The sequence below is a fragment of the Marmota marmota genome, unplaced genomic scaffold, assembly GCF_001458135.2.
Source record: "Marmota marmota marmota unplaced genomic scaffold, marMar, whole genome shotgun sequence".
Classification (NCBI taxonomy): Eukaryota; Metazoa; Chordata; class Mammalia; order Rodentia; family Sciuridae; genus Marmota; species Marmota marmota.
Window position 1 is genome coordinate 7650130 of NW_026000000.1, and position 24002 is coordinate 7674131.

Genomic DNA, 24002 nt, shown 5'->3' on the forward strand with positions numbered 1-24002 from the left:
CCAACAGGTGGGTCCTGTTGCTGCAAGGCAGGCTGGTCCTAATTTGCATGTGACAGGTGTACCTCTGTGGCATCTGCCCTCAGTTAGACTCTTCCTCTGACCCATGGACTTTGTTTTCTCTCTCTTAACACATGGATTTCTTTAACTACTTTTCTTAAAAGCTTCATTTTCCTTAGGCCCCCAGTTCATTCATACTATACATTGTATTAGATGCTAACCATGTTTTCAGCATGATTCAAGTCTCTGGACACATTAGGTAGCAGGGCAAGTTATCATGGTTCTCACATTTATTCTTAATGTAGAGAGAGACTCACAAATAAGTATAGAAGATGGCAGGTGGTTGAGTATGGAGAAAATTGAATCTGGGCGAGGAGATGGGGAGTGCTAGGGGCAAGGGTTTAGGCTTTTTATGAGATAGTCTGAGGAGATCTCTGATCCAGTGGCATTTGAGCAGAGACCTACAGAAGGTATGCGAGTGAGTTGTATGGGAGTTGAAGAAAGACTATTCCTAGGGATAGACTGGAGCAGTGCATTGGTACTCTTGAGGACCAGTAGGGAAGCCAGTGTGACCAAAGGAGCAAGGATAAGAACCACAGGGAGGAAGCCAGACTACTGGCTAGAGGCCAGATGTCAAGGCCTGCTGGTCATGGGGAAGACTGTAGATTTTACTTTTTGCAAGGCGGAAAGTCATAGGATTATACTGAGCAAAGGATTGATGTCATTTGACTTGGTGTCAAAAGAATCGTCCTTCTAAATTCCATCCTGGTATTCTGTAATCTTAAGAGATGATTGTACCTTTGCTTGGCACCTGTAAATGCATTATAGATGTTGGATGTTTAAACTGAATAGGACTTTTGACTTCTGTCATCAAGGCTACTTTTCCTTTCATTCTTGCCTCTTCTCTTCCCACCACACTTATCTCTACTTTGAGCCTTTTATCTTCACATTCTCTAAACATTCTCCCCTTGTAGCCAAGTCCCCAAACCACAGTTGTCTGAGCTGGTTAATTCCAAGTCAGCCACTGCTGTAACATTTTATTTGTCCTTTTTCATTCTTACTCTCTTCTGTTTCACACCCATGACTTTGGTCATAAACTGGTGCAGTTGATGTCTGACAAGCTTCCCACCCAACAAGACTTCCTGCACCATGCAGTATTTCCCATTGTTGCTGGATTAATTTTGCCCAAGGTTATTCCTATCAACATACCTTCACTGTTCCTTCCCCATCACCTGTTTAAGATCACCAATTTGATTTATTCACACCATTTATTTTCACTATGGAATCTCAACTGTGTTTACTATGCCATAGTCAAACGAATCACTTTCTGCTTTTTCAACATGTGTCTCTCTTCTTTGCTTTTAAGTCCCTCCACCTGAAGATTCTGACACACTCACTCCACCCTCCAAAAAACACACGCAGAGAAGTTTCTTTATTAAGATCCTCCGAAGGGGCTGGAGTTGTGGCTCAGTGGTAGAGTACTTGCCTAGCATGTGTGAGGCACTGGGTTTGATCCTCAGCACTACATAAAAATAAATAAATAAAATAAAGGTATTATGTCCATCTACAACTAAAAGTATTTAAAAAAAAAAAACAAGTGTATGATTGCACGAATGGTGTGACTCCACATCAGGTACAACCAAGAAATGAAAAGTAGTGCTCCATTTGTATAAAAAATAATTAAGCAACAACAACAAAAAGATCCTCTTAGTCTCTCTACTAGACTGGAAACTCCTGGAAATCTGACTCTGTGTAACCATCTAAAAATCCCTTGTAAAAAATATTACAGTGATTCCTAGGTGCTAAGCACCTGGCAAACTATTGGTTTAGTTTTCTTTGTGTTTTAGAGGAAGGGCTTTTTTTCTGTTGTCCTTGAAATTAAGACTGAAATACAAATGTAAGAAATTGAGAATTGTAAACCCTGAGGTTAATGTTTTAGAAAGACTACTCATGCCACAAATGAAAGTTTTTTGAGGGAAAGAAAGTAGAAGCAGAAGGATAAGTTAATGAGATCTTCCAAAATCTTTGGAGAGAAAATGTGGCTTGGACTGGTAGAAAGTTGGGGCTGACAGAAGGTACTTGAAAGGCCCAGTGATGTCCAGATTTCCCCCTTAGGATGCTGGGATATATCTATTGCTATAGAGGCTTCAGAAGGACATGACTGACAGGTTTAATTTATGATGCATGTGAAGTGCCTATGCAAACACTCCCTTGGCCAAGAGGCTGTTGCAAATGAGTCTAGAGGTTTGAGGAGGATCTTAGGATGTAACTAACACCTATGAGCTAGGAACGTGTTAAACAGGGATTGGTTTGCCCGTGGAGTAGGTGGAGAATGAGAAAAGACAAGCAGCCCAGAGGAGCACTAACACCTAAGAAAAGGGTAAAAGAAAAGAAGCTAGCTAGGAAGATAGGGAAGCCCGGGCAGACAGGTAAGAGGTGGGTTAGGAGGAGTGGAGGCCAGGGCTGCAGAGCAACAGGGTGAATGGACTGAACTGGAAAGAACCTGATGATTTTGGCAACTCTGAAGTCATTAGTGACAGACACATAGGAACAAAATCAGTGGCATCAGTCGGGGTGCCGATCAGACTTGCTATCTGCAGAAACACCTAGGTGAAACAGTGGAATGGAAGTAAGGATTATCCCCTATTATTTCAGGAAGTTTCCTCCCTTTTTTAGAGTGTCTAATGGTCATGGTTTTCAGATATGGTGCAAAGGTTGAGGAGTTAACATTGATCCTGTATTGGATTCTGTTCCTCTGGAATAAGGGAAACTAAGGTGAGGTAGATGCAGAAGTAGAAACATTTTAGGGAGTGGAAACTAGGGAATTCTGCCTGATTCTGGTGGCTTCAGGTTTGATTTTTATCATTTTGTTTTTATATGATTGCTTTTAAATAGAAGTTGAGACAACGGTGGCTGAAGTGAAGTAGCTTAGGGAAATGAGTGTTGGCACAACAGTTCTCATGCTGCACTGGGCTTTAGGAAGGTACTGGGCAGGGTGTGTGTAGAGGCGTTCTCTGAAACAAGAAGTGGCAAGCTGCCACAGGATGGGAGATGGTGCTAGATATTGACTATAAAAAGTCGAGAAGGCAGGTGGGAGAGTGGATCTGCCTCTGGGAAATTCATATGGCAAGTAGGTTGAAAAGGGCCCGTACTGGTGACACAGGGTAGCTGTCTGGCCATACAAGGGTATATGACTGGCCACAGAAGAAAGTCAAGCCATGAGGTGATGGTGGTGAATTTAGAGAAAGAGAAAGGTTGAGAGATAGGAAGTCCATGAACCCAATGGCATGGAGTAATTGACCTCAGAGATGAGTCTAATTAACTTATGAACTTCAGGAAAAGAGGAATTCTAGGTGAGGTGAAGGTCCCTGTCAGGTCTGCTGAGCAGAGTGCACATAAGGGGCATGGAAGGTGGAGTAGTCTGGGCACGTTGAGGCCAGGAATGGTCTGTACTTGGATCCTGAACTTGGCCTGTGAACAGGAAGCTAGTCTTTAGGGACTGTTGGGGTAATAGGGCAGGGACCAGGAGATAGGTAGATACAAAAATGGAGAAATGGTCTTTGTTCAACAATGAGAGGTATCATCATTTTTTGTTGTTTTAGTAAGTAGCTTTGTTAAAATTGCACATGTTGTATTCTTTTGATTAGGGAACCAAATGCTTATGTTGTAATATTTTAATTACTTTATTCTAATAATTTTTTTTTAATTATACTTTCTTTGTTTTTTCCCCCTGTAGGTCTTATTTTGCCGTCTTACAGATGAGCAGCAGAAAGTCTACCAGAATTTCATTGATTCCAAAGAAGTTTACAGGATTCTCAATGGAGAGATGCAGGTCAGCCATAGAACAGAAGCTGTATAACTTGTGTATGAGAAGAGGTGGGGGAGAAAAGGAAACTGGTGTCTAGAATGTGCCAGGATTTCTATATCATGTCATCTCAGTTGATTTGTTGGTGAGCTGTGGGGAAGTATGAAGTCAGAGATCTAGCATGAAGACAGTAAAGTGCAAAGGAGGGAGGTCACTAGTGGGAGATTGGTAGCCATGAGCTATGGAGCTGGAACCCAATTGTGGGTGTGACCACGAGGCCGATAGTTCCTGTGGCTCTCAAGGGTCTCACCTAGCAGGTGGATGAGTGTCAGGTACATTGCTGGGTTGTCCTGGGAATGATGGCAGAAATTATATATAATGAGAGGATTATGAGGATTCATGATTTTCATCAGTTTCTTAAGGGAGTCCTAAACCCTAATAAACATGAATCACTACCAGGTTAGAAAGAAATATAATTCTGATTTAAATGTCTCTGGTTCTAATTCTCATCATCCCCAGTGTGTGAAAAGAATTTATGGGCTGGGATTGTGGCTCAGCGGTAGAGCGCTCGCCTAGCATGCGCGGGGCCCTGGGTTCGATCCTCAGCACCACATAATAATAAAAAAATAAAGATGTTGTGTCCACTAAAAACGAAAAAATAAACATTAAAAAATTTTCTCTCTCTCTCTCTTAAAAAAAAAAAAGAATTTATGTCACTCTATTCCTTCCAAAACTCTAAAAACTCCTTCTGTGGTTGTCCAGAATTCAGAAGTAGATAATGTCTTCTTAGATAAAAACCAAAATAACAACAATGGAAAAACATTATATAACTAAATGAGTGTGCTAGAATTTAGCTCTCTGGAACATGTTACCATGGTGGACTGTCCCTGGGAACTTTTTAAATAAGAATGTGCTGCTGAGATTGTATGCTGGAAGCTAGTATCTAAATGCTATTTAGATGGCATGTGCTTCTGCTGGGTTAGGAATTTTCTGTGACCCTTTGAAAACATTTTGGTGAGAATTTTGACTAAATTTCAAGCCTTGAAGAAGTGAAAGAACACATTAAATTTGTGTATGTTTCATTTCATCTCTACTGCAGTACTGTTGTATTTGAATCCAACCCTGTGGTCTAGTGGAAGAATAGCTAAGTATTGGCATCTGCAATGATGAGGTTCTCAGGGACTGGGGCTCCCATGCAGAATATAGGGAAACAGCCCCAGAGTGCTGGTGTGAGTGGACACATTGAGGAAAAATCATTTTTACACATTTTTTTCTACAGTAACATTGTAACTATAGATAGCACTAAGTGCTCACATACATATATGTGGTTATATGTATGTTAAATAAGTAGGTGCAGAATATAATCAGCATTTAGTCTAAAGCTGTAGGGCTTTAGACTAAACTGTACCCCTTCTTTGTGTATACCCTGTGAATTTTGTCTTATTGATTTGATATATAAGATTCCTAAGGCTGAGGATGCTCACTCTGCTTGCTGTCATCCTGAGCAAGAGCCATTTCTGCGAGGTGCTTTCAAAACAAGCCTTAGGAATCCAGGTTTAGGAATACAGACCTTTCTGTATCCTTTAATCCATGCTGAGCTTTGAAGTCATGGTCCTTGTCCTGTCCCATTGGACTAGTGATGTGTGTGGATCGAGATGAATGCAGGCAGTATGGCTGCCTGTGTTCATAGTATCTGAGTGCTTGTGCTTCCAGATTCAGTAGTTTCTTTCATTCTTTTAACTACATCTGTTTCTTACTTCATCAGTTACTGATATATATAAAGGCTTCTAAATCATTCACATTTCTTCAGCTCTTAAATCTCCCCTTCACTTCTTCATTTGCCTCCAAGATCAAAATGATAGATAGAGAATGCAAGCCACACCTGTAAGTTTCAATTACATTACAAAGGTAAATAGATAAATAGAAAATTAATGTTGATTGTGTATTTTATTTAACCTAATATATCTAAAATATCATTTTAATGTATAATCAAAGTTTCAGAATGATTAATGAGATATGTTACTCTCCTTTTTTTGTATTAAGTTTCTGAAATTGGGCATATATTTTGCATTTGCAGCACATCTCAATTCAGACTAGCCACACTTAATGTGCTTCATAGCCTCATGTGGCTAGTGGCTACTCTGTCAGACAGTGCAGGTCAAGAGGAAAAAAATGAGTTAGAGATGTCTCTGGGAGTTTTCACAGTATTTCTGATTTGTTCAGATCTTTTATTATTTGCTTGTGTAACTGTTTGGTGGTTTAAACTGTCATCCCTTTGATTATTCACTTAATTTATTAGCTCTTTTTTTCTTTTTGGTACTGGGGATTAAACCCAGGAGTACTTAACCACTGAGCCAATTCCCAGCTCTTTTTATTTTTTATCTTGAGATGGGGTCTCCCTAAGTTGTGTAGGGCCTTGCAAAGTTGCTGAGGCTGGCCTTGAATTTGTAATCATACTATCTCAGTTTCCCACACTGCTGGGATTACAGGTGTGTGCTGCCACACCCAGCTGATATCTCTTTTTCTACTTGAGCTCTCATACTAATGAATTTTATTTGAGTCACACTCTGAAATCTGTGAGAAGGCCTGTTCTTGCTGTTTTATTAATGTCCTCAGGAAGGGGCTGAGGCAGGGGTTAGGGAATACTTACCCCAGCCTCTTATACTTTTCTGTTGCATGAACCTTTCTTCATATCCTTCTCATTTATGCATTTGTCATGCAGATTCATTTTCTTTTTTTAGTTATAGGTGGACACAGTATCTTTATTTTATTTATATGTGGTGCTGAGGATCGAATCCAGTGCCTCATGCATGCTAGGCAAGTGCTCTTCCTTTGATCCACAACTCCAGCCCCAGATTCATTTTCTGATGTAGTAATAATATACAGGTAAATGAAACTTCAGCCTCTGACTCACACATTCAACTGCAGAATTTCATTGAGTTGCTTAGGAATGTAATATTTAAATATATCTGATAGTTAACATGACTGATTTCTCTAAATTTAGATTGGTATGATATTTCAGATTTTTATTTTTAAGGAGTCAGTTTTTATATAAAGATTACAATGCAGTTAACCACATACCATTTTTTACTAGTAAAGAAAGTAAATTATCAGCAGTTGAATATGACCCCTGTAGACATGTTCAGTCCAATAGAATTGTTTTGTTTCCAGAGAATTGCCCTATCAGGGAAAGAAGATGAGCAAAAGTTAATGTCTTCCAGCTCCTAATAATGCGATTAGGGAAGAAAATAAGAAGCTAGTAAAGAATGATTTTTTTTAATCCATGTCACGTATGGAATAGCCTCCTTCCCTTCCTTCTTTCCTGAATATTATTTTTACATGGGTAATCTGAGTGCACGTATGTTCTTTTGTATCACAGATTTTCTCTGGACTTATAGCCTTAAGAAAAATCTGCAACCACCCTGATCTCTTTTCTGGAGGTCCCAAGAATCTCAGAGGTCTTCCAGATGATGAACTAGAAGAAAATCAGTTTGGATACTGGAAACGTTCTGGGAAAATGATTGTTGTTGAATCTTTGTTGAAAATATGGCAAAAGCAGGGTCAGCGAGTGTTGCTGTTTTCTCAGTCAAGACAGGTGAGTGAAAGAAAGAAGTTCTATCTGTTCTTCATATAAGAAAGAAGTCTGTTCTTCATGCCTTAAAAATAGAATATAATCGCCATGCACAGTTGCACCTGCCTATAATCCCAGTGACTCAGGAGGCCGAGATAGTAAGATCGTAAGTTTGAGGCCAACCTCAGCAACTTAGGATCTCACTTATTTGCTGAGGGTTGTGCTATCTCAAAATGAAAAGGGCTGTGGATATAATTCAGTGGTTAAGCAACCCTGGATTTATTCCCCAATACAAAAATAAAAGGAGTGGTGGTGGTGGTATATAATAAACTAAAATGCTTCTAAAGCAAGTCTGCCACTGTTGTTAAGATGGCAGCCTGCAGATCTCTTTAGGAGTTTGGATCTTTCTCTAGAAATGGCATCTAGAATTGTTTTGTTGTTGTTGTTGTTGCTGCTTTTTGTACTAGGGATTGAACCCAGTGGTGCTTAACCACTGAGTCACATCCCCAGTCCTTATTTATTTAGAGACAGGGTCTTCCTAAGTTGCTTAGGGCCTTGCTAAGTTTCTGAGACTGGCTTTGAACTCATGATCCTCCTACCTTAGCCTCCTGAACCACTGGGATTACAGGCGTGCACCACTGTACCTGACTAGAGTTGGTTTACAAAAAAAAAAACAAAAAAAAAAAACAAGATATGATTCTGGTATTAAGGTGAGTTTGGGCCTGAGGTAGGGCTACTTAAAAAGTTTTAAGAACTAATCCCAAGGAAATAGGCCCACTGGGGAAGATATGGCTATTTATACAGGTAGAGAAAGACTCACCAGGATGTATATCTTATTTGCATGCTCTTTTCTTCCCATCAAACAGATGCTACACATACTAGAAGTGTTCCTGAGAAGCCAGAAGTATTCCTATCTCAAGATGGATGGAAGCACTACCATAGCATCAAGACAACCATTGATTACAAAATACAATGAGGTAACAAGGAGTCAGACTGTGCTGCTGTATGTAGAGGGACAAGAGTGAATACATCCACAGCCACCTGAGCAGTGTTTATGTTTCCTAGGACTGGGTAGCTGCTGAAGGGAGATGTTGTGCTTCTGTGCACTTCAGGATCTTTGGGAAGTGGGATATGCATGTACTTAAAAAATGTCCTTCTTGAAAACCCAGTTTTTTTTTTTTTTTTTAAGATGGACACAATATCTTTATTTTATTTTATTTTATTTTATTTGTATGTGGTGTTGAGGATTGAACCCAGTACCTCACAAGTGTGAGGCAAGCACTCTACTGCTGAGCTATAATGCCAGCCCCGAAAACCCAGTTTTTAAATGTTACTAATATAATTAGTTGAGTAGGAATTATGAGGTGAGCCTCATTCACCAAAGGTTTCTGGGACGTCACCATTCCTCATACTGGGAACAGCCTAGTAGTCCACATATAGAATATGTGTGGGCAGAAACAAAAAGCTGTAGCTAGTCTCAGATGTGTCTGCTAAGTGCCATGTGTCTTTCCTGTAGGACACGTCCATCTTCGTGTTTCTTTTGACCACGAGGGTTGGTGGCATAGGAGTCAATCTGACTGGGGCCAACAGAGTCATCATCTACGATCCTGACTGGAACCCAAGCACTGATACACAGGTCTGTCTTTTACTTTAAAACCAAAATGTGTTAGTAGAAATGGAGTTTCTCGGTTAACACTGTGATCATTCTTTAATGTTCTAATTGATTCACAGTCCAAATTTTGGTAGTTTCCTGTTCTTTTACATGAATGAACACATCCTTTAGGGTTCCATAGGCAGAGGAGTTTTCAGCAGTTTACCACAGCATCCATTTCTAGATATGGAATAAAAAGAGCACAAGCAAAGTTAGGATATTTTTTAGATCTAGATGTCTTGGTTCAGTTTTTGGCAACTGACTGTTCATGTCCTTTAAAAGGCCTTAAGTGTCTGTGGCCTCATTAGTCAAAATTTTATCTCAGAGAGTGAAAGCACTGACCAGCTATCTTTATTTCTAATCAGCACTTGCAGGGGAAGGGTCCTCATTAAGATCTCACTTTCTCTGCTGCAGGCCCGAGAGCGAGCATGGAGGATAGGCCAGAAGAAGCAGGTGACTGTGTATAGGCTTCTGATGGCAGGCACAATTGAAGAGAAGATTTACCATCGGTTGGTATAGATGGCTGCCCAAGTTTTGACTATGCACCCAGAGTTTTGAGCAGGGAGTATTTTTAAGTGTTGTTTTAAAAATAAAATAATTGCTATAACTTAAAGGATATAGTTTTTCTTCTATTGTGATATTTTCTTTGACATAAGCATAGATGGCTTAATGGTGAGTTTTCAAAAATGTCTTCAAATTTGATCATCATTGTACCTTATTCTACTTCAAAGTCCACTTATGTGTAAACTTGATAATCTTATCTGAGAGAACTGTTTCTACCTGCTATAGTATTCCCCTTTTGGAGGTGGGAGTTTGTGGGATTAAACTCAGGGGCACTTGACCACTGAGCCACATCCCCAGCCCTATTTTGAATTTTTATTTAGAGACAGGGTCTCACTGAATTGCTTAATGCCTCACTTTTTCTGAGGCCGGTTTTGAACTTCCAATCCTCCTGTCTCAGCCTTTCGAGGCGCTAGAATTAAAGGCGTGTGCCACCGTGCCCTGCAATATTCCACTTTCTTTTAGGAAAATTGTGAAAAGTGGCAGAGTTGAAGTTAACATTGGCATTTTCACATGCCTTTCAGGTGTGATCAACATAGTCTTGGGCTCAGATGCCTCTTGGAGAGAGGTTGATGGGACATCTGTTTTTTCCTCTATCTTTCTTTAGAATGCAGGGGTTTTCAGCAGTGATAAATTCAGCAGTCCAGACTTTGCCACCCACTGGAGAGTTCATTCTTATGTGCTATACCCTAGTTGCTAAGGGGAAGCTACTACTCTCCACTGTGCCCTGGATTATTCCTAGAATGTTCCATGTCCTTAAGTCCTATTGTGGAGGATTGGAGATGAGTTGGATTTTGTGAGAAGAGAGGTTTAACTTGGGGGAACAGTGCTGCTTTCTTGAGATGACTGTAAGAGGGACAATGGTATGGGGCTTTGGCACAGAGTGTGGATCAGCAAGTGGGAACTGACAGGGCAGGTCAGAGTCAGGACTTTGCAAAACCCAGGTCAGTTTCCTGAACCCATCATAGGAAGGTCAGAGCAGGGCAGGAGATGGGACCTTTGGTCCATGAATCAGGGAGACCCTTGCAGCTTTGAGAAGCTTTTAGCTGCATGAATGTGTATGAAAAATATTTTTTGAAATGTTTTAAGGTTGTAAAAGCTCATTTTAATAAGGTATTCTTTCAAATCTAAATTCTATGAAACATGGAAGATCAACTGATATATACATCCAGAACTATAATTTTATAAGACCGAAAGTTTTGGGGATGATTTAGGCATTTATACAGATGCAGTTATATCTCATGTTGTTTTATAACTGAAGTTTTGAAGTGTATCTAACATTATTTTATACTAGCATAATTTTTATCTTTATAGACAAATCTTCAAGCAGTTTTTGACAAACAGAGTACTAAAAGATCCAAAACAAAGGCGGTTCTTCAAATCGAATGATCTTTATGAGCTGTTTACTCTGACTAGTCCTGATGCATCACAGAGCACTGAAACTAGTGCTATTTTTGCAGGTATTACATAAAGTCATTTAATTCAGAATTATCAATTTTATATGAATAATGTAATGTAACATTAGTGTTGTTTTCCCTCTTTAAAGGAACTGGTTCAGATGTTCAGACACCCAAAAGCCATTTAAAAAAAAAGATTCCATCAGCCTTTAGAACAGATAGTGGAATTCCAAAATGCAGAAAATTTCCTGATTCTGATACATCTATAAACGATGCCTTATTGACTGAAGAGAAATCTAAGGCAACAGAAACTGAAGGAAATACAGAAACTTCTACTGAAAGTAATCCTTTAAAAAGTAACCCTCATAGAAATGGGAACGTAACTAGCAGTGATGGGCTTGGAGAAGAGACAAAAGCAGTGTCTGGACGGGAGGAGCCAATAGTGATTAGTGGAAATAGGGACTGTTCAGATTCTGCAAGCATTGGTGGAAAATCCCAGCCATCTGGTGAAGAAAGCACCGATGAAAAGCAAAGTCCTTCTTATAAAGGAGAAAGCTCCCAGGTTCAGTCAGAACGTCTTAGGAAGAATGAACAAATTGAAAGTCATTTTTATAAGCACAAGTCAAAAACAAAACATCATAATGTGTCAGAAGAAGAGATCTCAGAAAAACATCTGCAGCAGCAGCCAAAGGCCAAAAACTCTAAGCATTGTAAAGATGCCAAGTTTGAAGGAATTCGAGTCCCACACCTGGTGAAGAAAAGGCAGTACCACAAACGAGACACTGAGCCTGCGAGTGAGGCCCAGGAACGGAGCAGTGATGATTATGTTTTGGAAAAGCTTTTCAAAAAATCAGGTAATACTTTAGATGCATTTACCGACAGGTGCTAGGAACAGAGAACAAGGAGCCATTTTTAGTGTGGCATCCTTTAACTGATGATACAGAGGGGGGTCATAACCAGAGATGTTTTCCTTCTAAAATTTAGATTTCAATTGTATTGACATTCTGAAAATTATATTTACCCCCTTTTCTGAAGAACTGGAGGAGTTTGAAACTTTGGGAAACAAATAACCACTCACAGGCAAGATGTAATGCTTTAAATAGACATGTTCTGTCTGAACTTTAATAGGCAATTTCCCAGCCAACTACATAGGGTCCTTTCCATACTTGTGATTCTTCTTTTAGACTGAGAAGTATTAATCATCATTCTCAGCAGCTTGACTTACTTTATCAATCCTAGAATACATAGTAGCATTAGAATTCCCAACCTTTACCCCCACAAAAGACAACCATACTAACTAGAGTTCAATATTTTTTTATATTTCTTTTTGTCTTTGGTCTGGAGTTTTTAGTCCACACAATATGGTCAAAAGTTTCTTGGTTCCTCTTTTTCCTCTCCTTTCTCTCTGTGTCACAGTTGATAACATAGGTTAGTTTATTTCTGCTTTTATCCATTTTAGGGTCCCCCATCCTTGTTTATTTTACTTTTTGAATATATAATACATTAATATAAAGTTATAAAGGTCAAAACTATACAAATAGATATATTCAAAGAATACCTTCACCTACATTCCATCACTTCCTCCCCAGTTATATGTGTTTATACCTCTTCTTTCCTGTGTTTCTTTGTGTCAAAATATATAGCACATATTAGTCTGATACAAAGGGTACCTCCTATAATATCTTATATTAACCTTTTAAAAACTGTCATACATCCCGACAGTCACTCTGTATTTATTAATAGAAAGCTTCCTACTTTTTTATTGCTATTATGTGGACATACCATAGTTTATTCACATTTGAGCATTTAGATTATTAATACCTTTTTTAAAATCTTCACTTTGCAGTAATCTTGTGTTCATGTTATAGTTTGCATCTGGAAATGTCCCCCCCCAGAAGTTTTCATGTTAGGCAACGCAGCAGTGTTCAGAGGTGAAAAGATTGGATTATGTGGGCTGTAATCTTATCGATGAATAAATCCATTGATAACTGAACTATTGGGTGGTATTAATAGGCAGGTAGAGCATGGCTGGGGGAAGTAGGTCATGGGGTATGTGTCCTTGGACTGTGACTCTCTGTGGATCTTTACTCTTCTTTTTGCTGCCACAAGCTAAGCAGCTTTCCTCTGCCATGATATTTTTGCCTTGAAGCCAGCTGTGACCTCTGAAACCATGAACCAAAGTAAACTTTTCCTCCTCTAAGTTATTCTTGTCATATATTTTGGTCACAGTGACAAAAAGCTGGCTAGCATAACCTATATACTTTAGTACTGTGTTAGAGATAAAATTTTCAGAGAAAATTCCTGAAAGTGAGATTGCTGCATCAAAAGGTTATATATGTATATATATGTATATGGTTTTTTTTGTTCTTTGGAGATAATGTCCTTTTCCCCTTCATAAGGTTTATATCAAATTGAATTGTCACCAATAATGTATAAGTGTCTGTCCCAGACCCTTGCTAAGAGAGTTTGCTCTATGTTTAACTTTGGCTATCTAAAATTTGAAGAATGATACCTTGTTTTATTTCACTGAGTGAAGTTGAACAACATTTATAGAACCATTTATATCTTATTCCTTTTCTTTTTTTTTAAATTTCCATGAGAATTGTTTGTTTATGACTTCTGCCTGTTTTCTAAATCAGTTTTTTGGCCTTTGTTCCCCTTTAAGTTTTTTTTTTGTTGTTGTTGTTTTAATAAATTCAAACATTCCTATTTATTGATTTATTTATCATATATGTTGCATATATTTTCTCAATTTGTCTTGTTTTACTTATAATGATTTTATTGATGAAAATGTTATCTAGAAAAATACACAGGGCTGTGGATATAGCTGAGTGGTAGAACACTTGTCTAGCATGTGCAAGGATCTGTGTTTGATCTCCAGCCCCTTGAAAAACAAAACAAAAAAAAGGTAATTCAAATTTATCAGTCTTACCTGTTATTTATTTTGAGTCATGGATAACAAAAACATTTTCTACACTTAGATAATAATGGAATTCACCACGTTTTCTTGAACTTGTATCATGTTTCACCACATTACTTGTATGACTTTTTTTTCTACATTTAAGTCTGTCTAATCCACTTGGATTAAGTAACTCCTTACCTTTTCCAGCATCGTTTATTTAAAATCTGTTTTTCTCCAGTGACTTAAGATGCCACCTTTATCATGTAGAGCATTTCTATATCCTTTGTAGATTTGGTGACTAATACCCTGCTTTTTTTATTCCTGCCTTGGCAACACACTTGGAATTAAGAGTGTTCTACTGTTTGTCTGCTGTCAGTTAAGGCCTAGCTTTCTGGTGTTTTCCTAGCTGATTGTGCTTATTTGTTTTTTCATATGTCAGAATCAGTTTGTCTAGCTTCATAAAAGCAGTTCTTGGTGTTTTTATTGGATTTACACTAAATGTATAAATTAGCACAGGGAGGAAGGTTATAAAGTCATTGCAGTCAAAAGCAAGGGATGTCTTTCCATTTTTTTCAGGCCTAACGTGTCCTCCCAGGCATGTTTTAAAGTTTTCTCGCATGTAATGGCTTTACATGTATCTTGGGTTTATTCCTGTTTTATGTTCTTTGTTATTGTAATATGGAGCTTTTCCCACCATTGTATTCTTTTTTTTAAAAAAAAATCACCTGTATGCAAGTTGGAAAACGAAACAAAATAGACAATTTCTAAGGAAAACAGACCAGCAACATAGAAGAAATAGAGAAAGTTATCAATGATAAACATAGCACAAAGAATATAGATCAATATCATTTATGAACATCAATAAAAATTACTAAGTACAATACTAGGGAATAAAATTTTAGAAATTCTGTTGTTTGTGAATAGAATAGGAAGCTTATAGATTTCCGTATATTAATTTTTATGTTTCATTCTTTTCTGAGTTATTGTTAAAGTTTTGTCATTGATATTCTAGGATTGTCTAGATGGGTTGTCATTAAAAACTTCAAAAAGAAGGATCAGGGACATAACTCAGTGGTAGGGCACTTGTCTAGCATGCACGAGGCCCTAGGTTCCATCCCCAGCACTGGAAAAAAAAAAAAAGGAAAAAAACTGCAAAAAGAAAATTTTACTTTTTCATTTTATGTCTTTAATTGATTTTGCTTTTTTTTTTTTTTTTAATTGCCTGGCTAGTAACTCAATTAAAATGGAAAGTGAATACTGGAGATAATATACATCTTTCCATTCTCAGTGGAAATAACTTCTATCGTTTACCCATGAAGTAAGATTCTGGTGTTATGACTAAGGTATATGTTTTATTATATTAAGGAAATATCATCACTTCCCAATTTTGGGGGTTTTCTTCTTGCATGGATGTTGAATTTTGTCAAAGGCATTTGCAGCATCTATAGAAATCTATGGATAATACTGAAACCACCAGCATCATAATATGGTTTATTAAATAATGGGATTCTTAATCTTGAACCAACCTTGATTTCTAGAATGACTCCCCACTTGGTCATAGAGTATAATTTTCTGACTGCTATGGGGTTCTATTTCCTAGTATTGTACTTAGTATTTTTTTATTGATGTTCATAAATGATATGGATCTATATTCTTTGTGCTATGTTTATCATTGATAACTTTCTCTATTTCTTCTATGTTACTGGTCTATTTTCCTTAGAAATTGTCTATTTTGTTTAGTTTTCCAACTTGCATAAAGGTGATTTTTTTAAAATTCACTTTGTTCCATGATAATTTCTCCCTTTTTATTTATAATTCTGTAAATTTATTTTTCCTTTTATTTCCCTTGATTAAGCCATGCTAGTTAGTTGTCTATTTTGTATTATTTTTCAATAAACTAGGATTTTGATTTATTAAACTGGATCTGTGGTTCTCTACCTTATTTTCGCTTTTTTCTTTATTACTTTCTTCCTGGTATTTTTGTTTTTATTGTATTTTGGTTGGAAGTTTTGTTTTATTTTTGTATAGGTTTTTTTTTCTTTTTGTAACTTGTACTTGGAAATTTAATTCACTTTTTATTCTTTATTGATATAAGTGTCAAGACTATGAAATTGTCCACTGATCACTGTATTAAGTTTGTCTCAGTGATTCTGATACATAGCATTTTTATGATTGTTATTTTTTAGAAATTCTATAATTCTGGTTTATGTTTTCTCCTCATTGAAGAATTTATTAATAGGTTTTTGCTTTTCTTCTGTATAGCAGGGGAAAGGGTAAATATTAAAGTTGAGATTAAAGCATTTTCCTTAGTTATTTTAAAAGAGGGATAATTAATAACTCTCCCCCTTAGGGTAATAGTGAGTGTGAATAGAAGTGGTTTTTGTGAAGTTCCTGAGTTCTAACAACCACTTCGCAAATAGCAGCTAAAGATGTTCTTTTCATCTCCTACAACCCTAGACTATTATACAGGAAAATAGTATCCTGTTCAATGAACTGAAATGTGACTCTCGCTGTTTTCTTTGTTCTTATCAGTGGGTGTGCACAGCGTGGTGAAGCACGATGCAATCATAGATGGAGCCAGCCCGGATTATGTCCTGGTAGAGGCAGAAGCCAACCGAGTGGCCCAAGACGCCTTGAAAGCCCTGAAGCTCTCTCGACAAAGGTGTCTTGGGGCAATGTCTGGTATCCCCACCTGGACTGGCCTCAGGGGAACTTCAGGTGCACCAGCAGGAATAAAGTAAGAGATTGCTCCCTGCCATGTTTACAAGCAGGACAAACAGTGAAGACTAGCAGAAAAGTCAGGGCAGGTGAACATGCTCACCTGCTTGCTTATCTGCAGTAATAGGAAATCTCTCAGGGAAGCATTGTATACATCAGAGTGGGTGATTTGGGAAATACAATGGTCTTACCTTCTTCCTCACTTTCATTCCCTGCTTTCTAAAGCTGAATTTCAGGAGAAGTAGTAATCAGTTTTATTTGAAAGATGGTAAAGTTAAAAATAGTACAAAAGGGTTGGGGTTGTGGCTCAGTGGTAGAGTGCTCACCTAGCATGTGTGAGGCTCTGGGTTTGATCCTCAGCACCACATAAAAATAAAGTAAAGCTATTGTGTCCATATACAACTAAAAAATTTTTTTTATATAGTGCAAGATTCAGAATAATGATTAAACTTTAATAAGATGATTAGCCAACTTACACCAATCAGTAATTACTATGCTCTTCAGTTTGCCATTTTTAGAATAACTTTCCTACCTATAATGTGAATGTGATTGCTTTCATGTGCTGAATGAGGATACTGAGTGGGTCTCATTCCAAGATGCATCAGTTACTTCCCAGTAGAACAAAGTGGAATAATCAAAGCAGACAGGTTGAAAACCAAAAATGACATGCTTTTGAAACTATAACCTTGATGATGATAAATTTCCAGAACAAATTTAGCTATTAAAGAAGTGTTTTGATCATCACATCACAAAAACTAACATTTTATCTACTGTGATTCTTTTTCTTATTTAGGAGTAGATTTGGTCAGAAAAAGAACTCTAACCTCTCTGTGCAGCATCCTTCAACATCTCCAACAGATAAATGCCAGGTAATAAGATAGCATGTTTGCTTTTAATGTGGGGGAGTTTCTTGATTGAATTGCCAGGAAAATTTCACCAAATTCTGGATATGAAGATGGTTATTGCCCTCAGAAAGTTAATACAGGGGAAAAAGTATTGCTGGGAAGACAGCCTGGAGGGAACATGCCTAGAGACCACCGTCCTCTAGAATGAAGCTACCAAAAACTACCTTGAGTGTTGGAGTTTATATTGACTATGTGCGTATCTCTCCCTGTTCTGGAGCACACCATATGCCCTAAGCACTTCAGTAAGAGGAAAACTGGGTCAAACTGCACCATTCAGCATTCTTTGTCTTTCTGCATTAATGAGAAAACTTAAAAATTCCCAGGTTCAGATTCCAATTTTAGATTAGTATAAACACATTTTGGAATAGAGAACCTTTCTGACTGTCTGTTTTGTGCTTTTGAGTATTAGTTTGAGGCCCCTTCCAAGTTAGTTTTTATTGTTTTAGGGAAATTCACATGAGTTATAACATAGTATCACGGGAGAAGACATGTCTCCAAAGAATCCAAGGAGTTCCCAAAGAGAACTTGACTCAGGACCACCAGGGTTCTTGGCATATGTGATAGAAAAGAATTTGCAATACACGCCAAAGGCACAAAGGTTTATTTAAGAAAGTAGATAGAAATTCAAGGAAGAATGGGGCACTCTCAAAAGAGATGCCTTTGGGATAAAGCAAGGAATACACATTCAAGAGAAAATGCAGGAAATCTTTAGAGGGAGAGACGGCAATCCCTTGGTGTGGGATGTTAATATTCATAGAGGGCTGGTGCTAGATACTGGATTAGAAGTGGATCCAGGTTGGAGCTACACAATTTGTACCAGTTTTCCCCGCACTTGCACATTGCCCTTATGTTACAAGGGCATGGATTCAGGGGCTTGCCAACCAGGAGTTTGCAATTATTCATGGTTTCTTTCTGCATTTCAGTGGTATTTGGACTTGTCTTTTGGCACTCAGTATCTCTCCCTTTATTCCCTAATTCCTATCTCTGTAGGAAAGAGTGAGAAGGCTTAAAAGTGAAGAAAAAGTGTAGCTGTGATATTGCTGCTTATCTCACTGAGTTTCAGTCAGGGTGCATGAGAAAATAAGAACAGAATAAGACTCCTAGCCACAGAAAGTGTCTCCAGGAAGCCTCCTGGGAGCAGTACCTGAAGGACAGCCCTTCCACCCTGCCTCCCTCTGCTCTTGTATGCAGAGTGGAAACCCATGGAGTGGCCTACTGTTTCTTCCTTTTTATTTATTTATACACACACACACACACACACACACATAAAATATATATGTACATATATATTTTATTCTAATTAGTTATGCATGACAGTAGAATGCACTTTGACACATCATACATAAATGGAGTATAATTTCTCATTCTTCTGGTTGTACATGATGTAGAATTACACCAGTCATGTAGTCAGTCATATATGTACATAGGGTAATAATGCCTGATTCATTCTATTATCCTTCCTACCCTATACCCTCTCCCGTCCCTACACTCCCCTCTATCTAAAGTAACTCTATTCTTCCCTAGCCCTGCCCTGTATTGTGAATTGGCATCTGCATGTCAGAGATTCATTCAGCCTTTGGTTTTTTGGGATTCGCTTATTTGGCTTTGCATGATATTCTCCAGCTCCATCCATTTACTGGCAAATGCTATAATTTCATTCTTCTTTAAGGCTGAGTAATATTCCATTATGTATATATTTGACATTTTCTTTATCCATTCCTATGCTGAAGGACACCTAGGTTGGTTCCATTGTTTAGCTATTGTGAATTGAGCTGCTATAAACATTGATGTGGCTGCATCACTATAGAATGCTGATTTTAAGTCCTTTGGGTATACACCGAGGAGAGGAATAGCTGGGTCAAATAGTGGTCCCATTCCAAGTTTTCTGAGGAATCTCCATACTGCTTTCCATAATGGTTGCACCAATTTGCTGTCCTAGTTTTAGGAAATATTCTTTAACTGTGTATGGACTCAACTGTCTGGCTTACTTCCTTTCCTTTGGTGTTATGTGGAGTTTCATTCTTTCCACCATTACCTCACCACCTGGCACCTGAATTATTTTTCAATCCCCCACAGCCTTTGGGGAACGAAGTAGGGACATAATCTAGAATTCCACCTATCAATGTAGTGCTCTTTTTCCTGCAGGATGGTGTCATGAAAAAGGAGGGAAAAGATCATGGCCCTGATCACTTCAGTGGAAAATTAGAAGATTCAGAGTCTTCTTCTGGGCCTCTTGCTTCCTCCTCACTCTTGGCCAGAATGAGAGCGAGAAATCACCTAATTCTCCCAGAGCGGTTAGAGAGTGAAAGTGGACACCTGCCAGAGGCTTCTGCCTCTCAGGCGCTCACCACAGAACATGATGACCTGCTGGTGGAAATGAGGAACTTCATAGCTTTTCAGGCCCACATTGACGGCCAGGCCAGCACTCAGGAGATTCTACAGGAATTTGAGTCCAAGCTATCAGCGTCACAGTCTTGTGTCTTTCGGGAACTATTGAGAAATCTGTGCACTTTTCATAGAACTCCTCAAGGTGAAGGAATTTGGAAACTCAAGCCAGAGTACTGCTAAACAACACTAAATTTTCAGTCATGTCTTCTACTGGAAGTGTGTGATTACCAACTTGTGCTTAATAATCATATATTTGTCGAGGAAAGTTGGCTGCCCCTATGTTTACTTTAAAATGGCATCTACCTCATAACTAAAACTTTAAAGAAAAAAACTCTTCTCCAAAACTGAAAAGTTTTAATAATGCTATTAGAAGAAAAATACTTGGATGGATTGTTTTTTTCCATTATGAAATTGTGTTCTAAAATCAGGGACTTAACAGTTGTTTCTTGGAGCACATTTGTTCCTTTACCCAAAAGATGGTGTCAGGGAGCATATAACTATTCATTTAGAAGTTTACAGAATAGAGCTGCGTGCTGTGGTGCACTCCTATAATCCAGTGACTCAGGAGGCTGAGACAAGAGAATCTCAGGTTGAAGGCTACCATCAGCAACTTAGCGAGACCCTTTTTACTTTAAAGTAAAAAGTAAGAAGGGTTGGAGATGTTTCTCAGTAGTAAAGCTCCCTGGGTTGGATTCCCAGTACTCAAAAAAAGAAGAAAAAGAAGAAGTTGTAGAATAGAAGTCTCAATTCTTTTTATTGGTGCTAAAAACATGTCTTACATTTAGTCAGCCTATTCAGTAAATTAGTTTATCAATATCTGATAACAGTATTTTGATGCATAATTTTTAAATGTTTAAATTTATCATCTGCCATACATGAAAAGATAATATCTCAAATTTACATCATATTAATTGCCTTTAAACAATCCTTCTTGAAAAAATATAATTAAATTTGCAGGTTTTTTCCCCCTTTTTTGGAAGCTGGGGATTTAATCCAGAGCCTCATACATGCTAAGCATGCACTGTACCTCTGAGCGACATCTCTAGTCGGAGAGCGTTTTTATTAGTAAAGCATGAAAGCCTGGTAATAAATAATAAAGCAGATATTTGTCAAAAGTTTTAGTGTACTCATTTTACTCTGGCTTTAAGCAAAACATACATTTTCCTCCCTATTCTCACGATTGGTTTTAGGAAAATAAAATGTGTTATCATAAAAAAAAAAAAAGGAATATCCAAGAAAAACCAAAAGTACATGCATGAAAGAACACATGAGTACTACACTGTACTACACTGTACAGGACCACGGCCAGGCATCCCTTCCTCACCATGAGGTGACCACCGTGCAGTACTCTCTTTGTCCTCTTGCTGGCTGGTGTCTGAAGATCTGTTGTTTCATTTGTTGAGCTTGGTTTGCTGAGGGCACTGATTGTTGTAGATGTGACCACAGTTGTCTAAGTCATCTTCTTTCTAGTGGCATTCACCTCTTGTGCTGACATTCACTGTGATACTCTCCTGTTTTAATGGTTTGGTTTTCAGCTAATTGTGTTCTTAGAGACTGTTAGAGTCTGTTATATTTATGGCTCTGTGATCGTTTAACCTTAATCCTCAGTTTATTTTCTTAGCTTTGCTTTTCTTGTTTACTTCTCATAGTTTTTTATTTATTTATTTATTTTTTTTATCATTTCAAGTCTTGTTTTCTCAAGTTCATTGCATTCCTTAAATTTCTTCTAAGCCATCACAGTGCATTTTTTTTCTTGGATGTGTTTTCTGCAACTTGCTATTTTTTTCTTTGTCATTTCTTTGTATTTTGCTTGCCTCCCTCCCATGCGGTATTCTTAAATCTTAAACTCATACTTAAGTGAACAGCTGGGTCTAGACCTGATACTTGCTTTTCCCTGCAACACAGAGGGGAGGGTTCTGTGCAGGTGGTGCCCCTGCCAGGATGCATGTGGCTTTGGTTGGGGAACCCTGGTTTGAGACTTGCTGTTCTTTCTTTAGATAGCTTAGGCCAGGGTTCCCTTCCCTTAGCAGAGTTATATTCCTATCAGGATTTTCTGCTTCTTTTCTTGGATTCTGGCTTATTCATTTTGTTTGCTTTTAGTTTGATTCATATATATATTCATATATATTCATTTTGCCATTATTATCTAGAAGTCTTAGAAGGGATTTCTAAACCACTCAATAAATCCTAAAGAGAATCAAAACGTGTGACTGTTTATGGGGTACATTTTTATTTTTGTAATCATTAGCATATAAGAAAATTGTATCTCCCCCTCCTGGCTTGTTCTCAGGGTAAAATACTGATCTGGTTCACTAGTGAGGAGCATTTGGACATTTTCCTTATAGAGTCTGAATCTAAATTATATTGAGCTAGAGAAGTTGTAGCCTTCTCTTTGAGCAAGAAATAAAAGTATGATGCAATAAGTGCAAGATAGTCCTCTTTCCGGTTCTGCTGCTGACAAGCCATGGTCTTGGGTAGGTTGTGTACCTGTGATCTGTAAACATGGTCTTTATGCCTCCGGGGTGAAGGGCATTGAAGAACAGTGCTCTAAATGGAAAGGTTTTAACAATATAGAGTAACTTATTCATTTAGATGAAAGTTAATTTTTGGAACATGAAGTTCTTTGTACAATGTGAATAGATTTAATGTATTGAATGTATTATATTAATACAAATAAAGGACTTGAATTTTTTGTCAAGTTTTTAAAATTCCTTAGTTACTATGTGAATGTACCGTCACTGTTAAAAAATTTCAAGCAATACGCATGCTATCTATCTTCCCACCATGCACCAATCTTGCTTCTGTTCCAGAGCTAAATTCTATATTTGGAGTGTATATAGTTCCTATACAGATACGTGTGTGTGTTCTTCTAGGCTGTTTTCCACACATTTATGAAACAAGTAGCAAAAATTTGTTGCCATAATGTGTGTATTTCCCCTTTCTTCCTTTAATAAAATTCCTGAACTTTACTTGGACACATGGTTGTTCAGCTAATGATTATACTTCTCAACCTCTGTGATAGTTGAGTATGGCCACATATTGAAGTTTGGGGCTGTGGGATGTAAAACTTCCAGATAGGGTCTTCAGTAAGGAATTGGAGTGTATACTCTTCTTCATATTCCCTTCTTGCTGGTGGGAATGCCCATGGGAGCTTCGGCATGCCCTGGCATCTCCAAAGAGGTTATGTGTTGAGGATGAAGAAATTGATCTGCCAGTATTGAACTGTGCTCTTTGCTCTGTTACTTAAGAGTAAAATACACCACTGACTTATTTAAACCATTGTATTTTGGAGTTCCTATTATAGGAGCTAATTTATTACATGTAATTTACATTAATGGAATTATATCATCCTTATTGCATCTAAAATTAACATTATATACAGACATCTTCTCATTCTTACAGCTATACTTTCATGGAATTGCTAGGTTAAAAATAATAACAGTTTAAAAAGTTTTTTAGTTGTGAATGGACATTTATTTATTTATATGTGGTGCTGAGAATTTAACCCAGTACCTCACACATTCCAGGCAAGCTCTCTACCACTGAGCCACAACCCCAGCCCTCATTTTAATATTTTGCAATGAATGTAGTGAACTTATTTCCTCCAATTCACAATACATTGAAAGGACCTGTTTCTCCACACCCATGGCAGCAGGAGGTAGACAGTCTCAGGCTCAGTAGGTTTTTGTGAAAATCTTGTGGTTGAAAATAACCTTGGTTTAACTTGAATATTCCTGATTACCATAAAACCAAACATTTCTATGTTTATTGATTATTTGTAGATCTCTGTTATATCATGCCTGTTCATGTCATATTTGCCTGGATTTTTATGAGTTATTAAATTTTTTAGGGTTGTTCCACACAGAAATAAAAGGCAGTTTTCACAGCTATTAATGAATAGTCTATTATTTTTTCTGACCAGTTAAAATCCCAAGTTTTAACTCATCATATATTATGTCATTTACTTCTAGAAATGTATCTAGATGTCTATTTTACCACACTCTTCACACTGTCATTTGGTTTTGCGCCATATTTTGCCGCTTGTGGACAAGTCCCACTTCCTTTTTTACTCTCTTTGGTGTCTTGTGCATTTTCAGTTCCAAATTA

At 37.8% G+C, this 24002-nt stretch overlaps 1 protein-coding gene across 3 annotated transcripts in view; it reads left to right on the plus strand.

Moving 5' to 3' along the window:
* The window catches only part of Ercc6 (ERCC excision repair 6, chromatin remodeling factor), an 82592-nt gene extending 59730 nt beyond the window's left edge, over window positions 1-22862 (plus strand). For all 3 annotated transcript variants that reach the window (XM_048807480.1, XM_015498904.2, XM_048807481.1), the window contains 10 exons: window positions 3734-3829; window positions 7182-7397; window positions 8240-8350; window positions 8890-9009; window positions 9439-9533; window positions 10900-11045; window positions 11132-11836; window positions 16417-16621; window positions 17396-17471; window positions 19653-22862. In XM_048807480.1, coding sequence (XP_048663437.1) covers window positions 3734-3829; window positions 7182-7397; window positions 8240-8350; window positions 8890-9009; window positions 9439-9533; window positions 10900-11045; window positions 11132-11836; window positions 16417-16621; window positions 17396-17471; window positions 19653-20075 — 2193 coding nt within the window. In that variant the 3' untranslated portion in view covers window positions 20076-22862. The remainder of the gene's footprint in view (window positions 1-3733; window positions 3830-7181; window positions 7398-8239; window positions 8351-8889; window positions 9010-9438; window positions 9534-10899; window positions 11046-11131; window positions 11837-16416; window positions 16622-17395; window positions 17472-19652) is intronic.
* Window positions 22863-24002: the final 1140 nt, after the last annotated feature.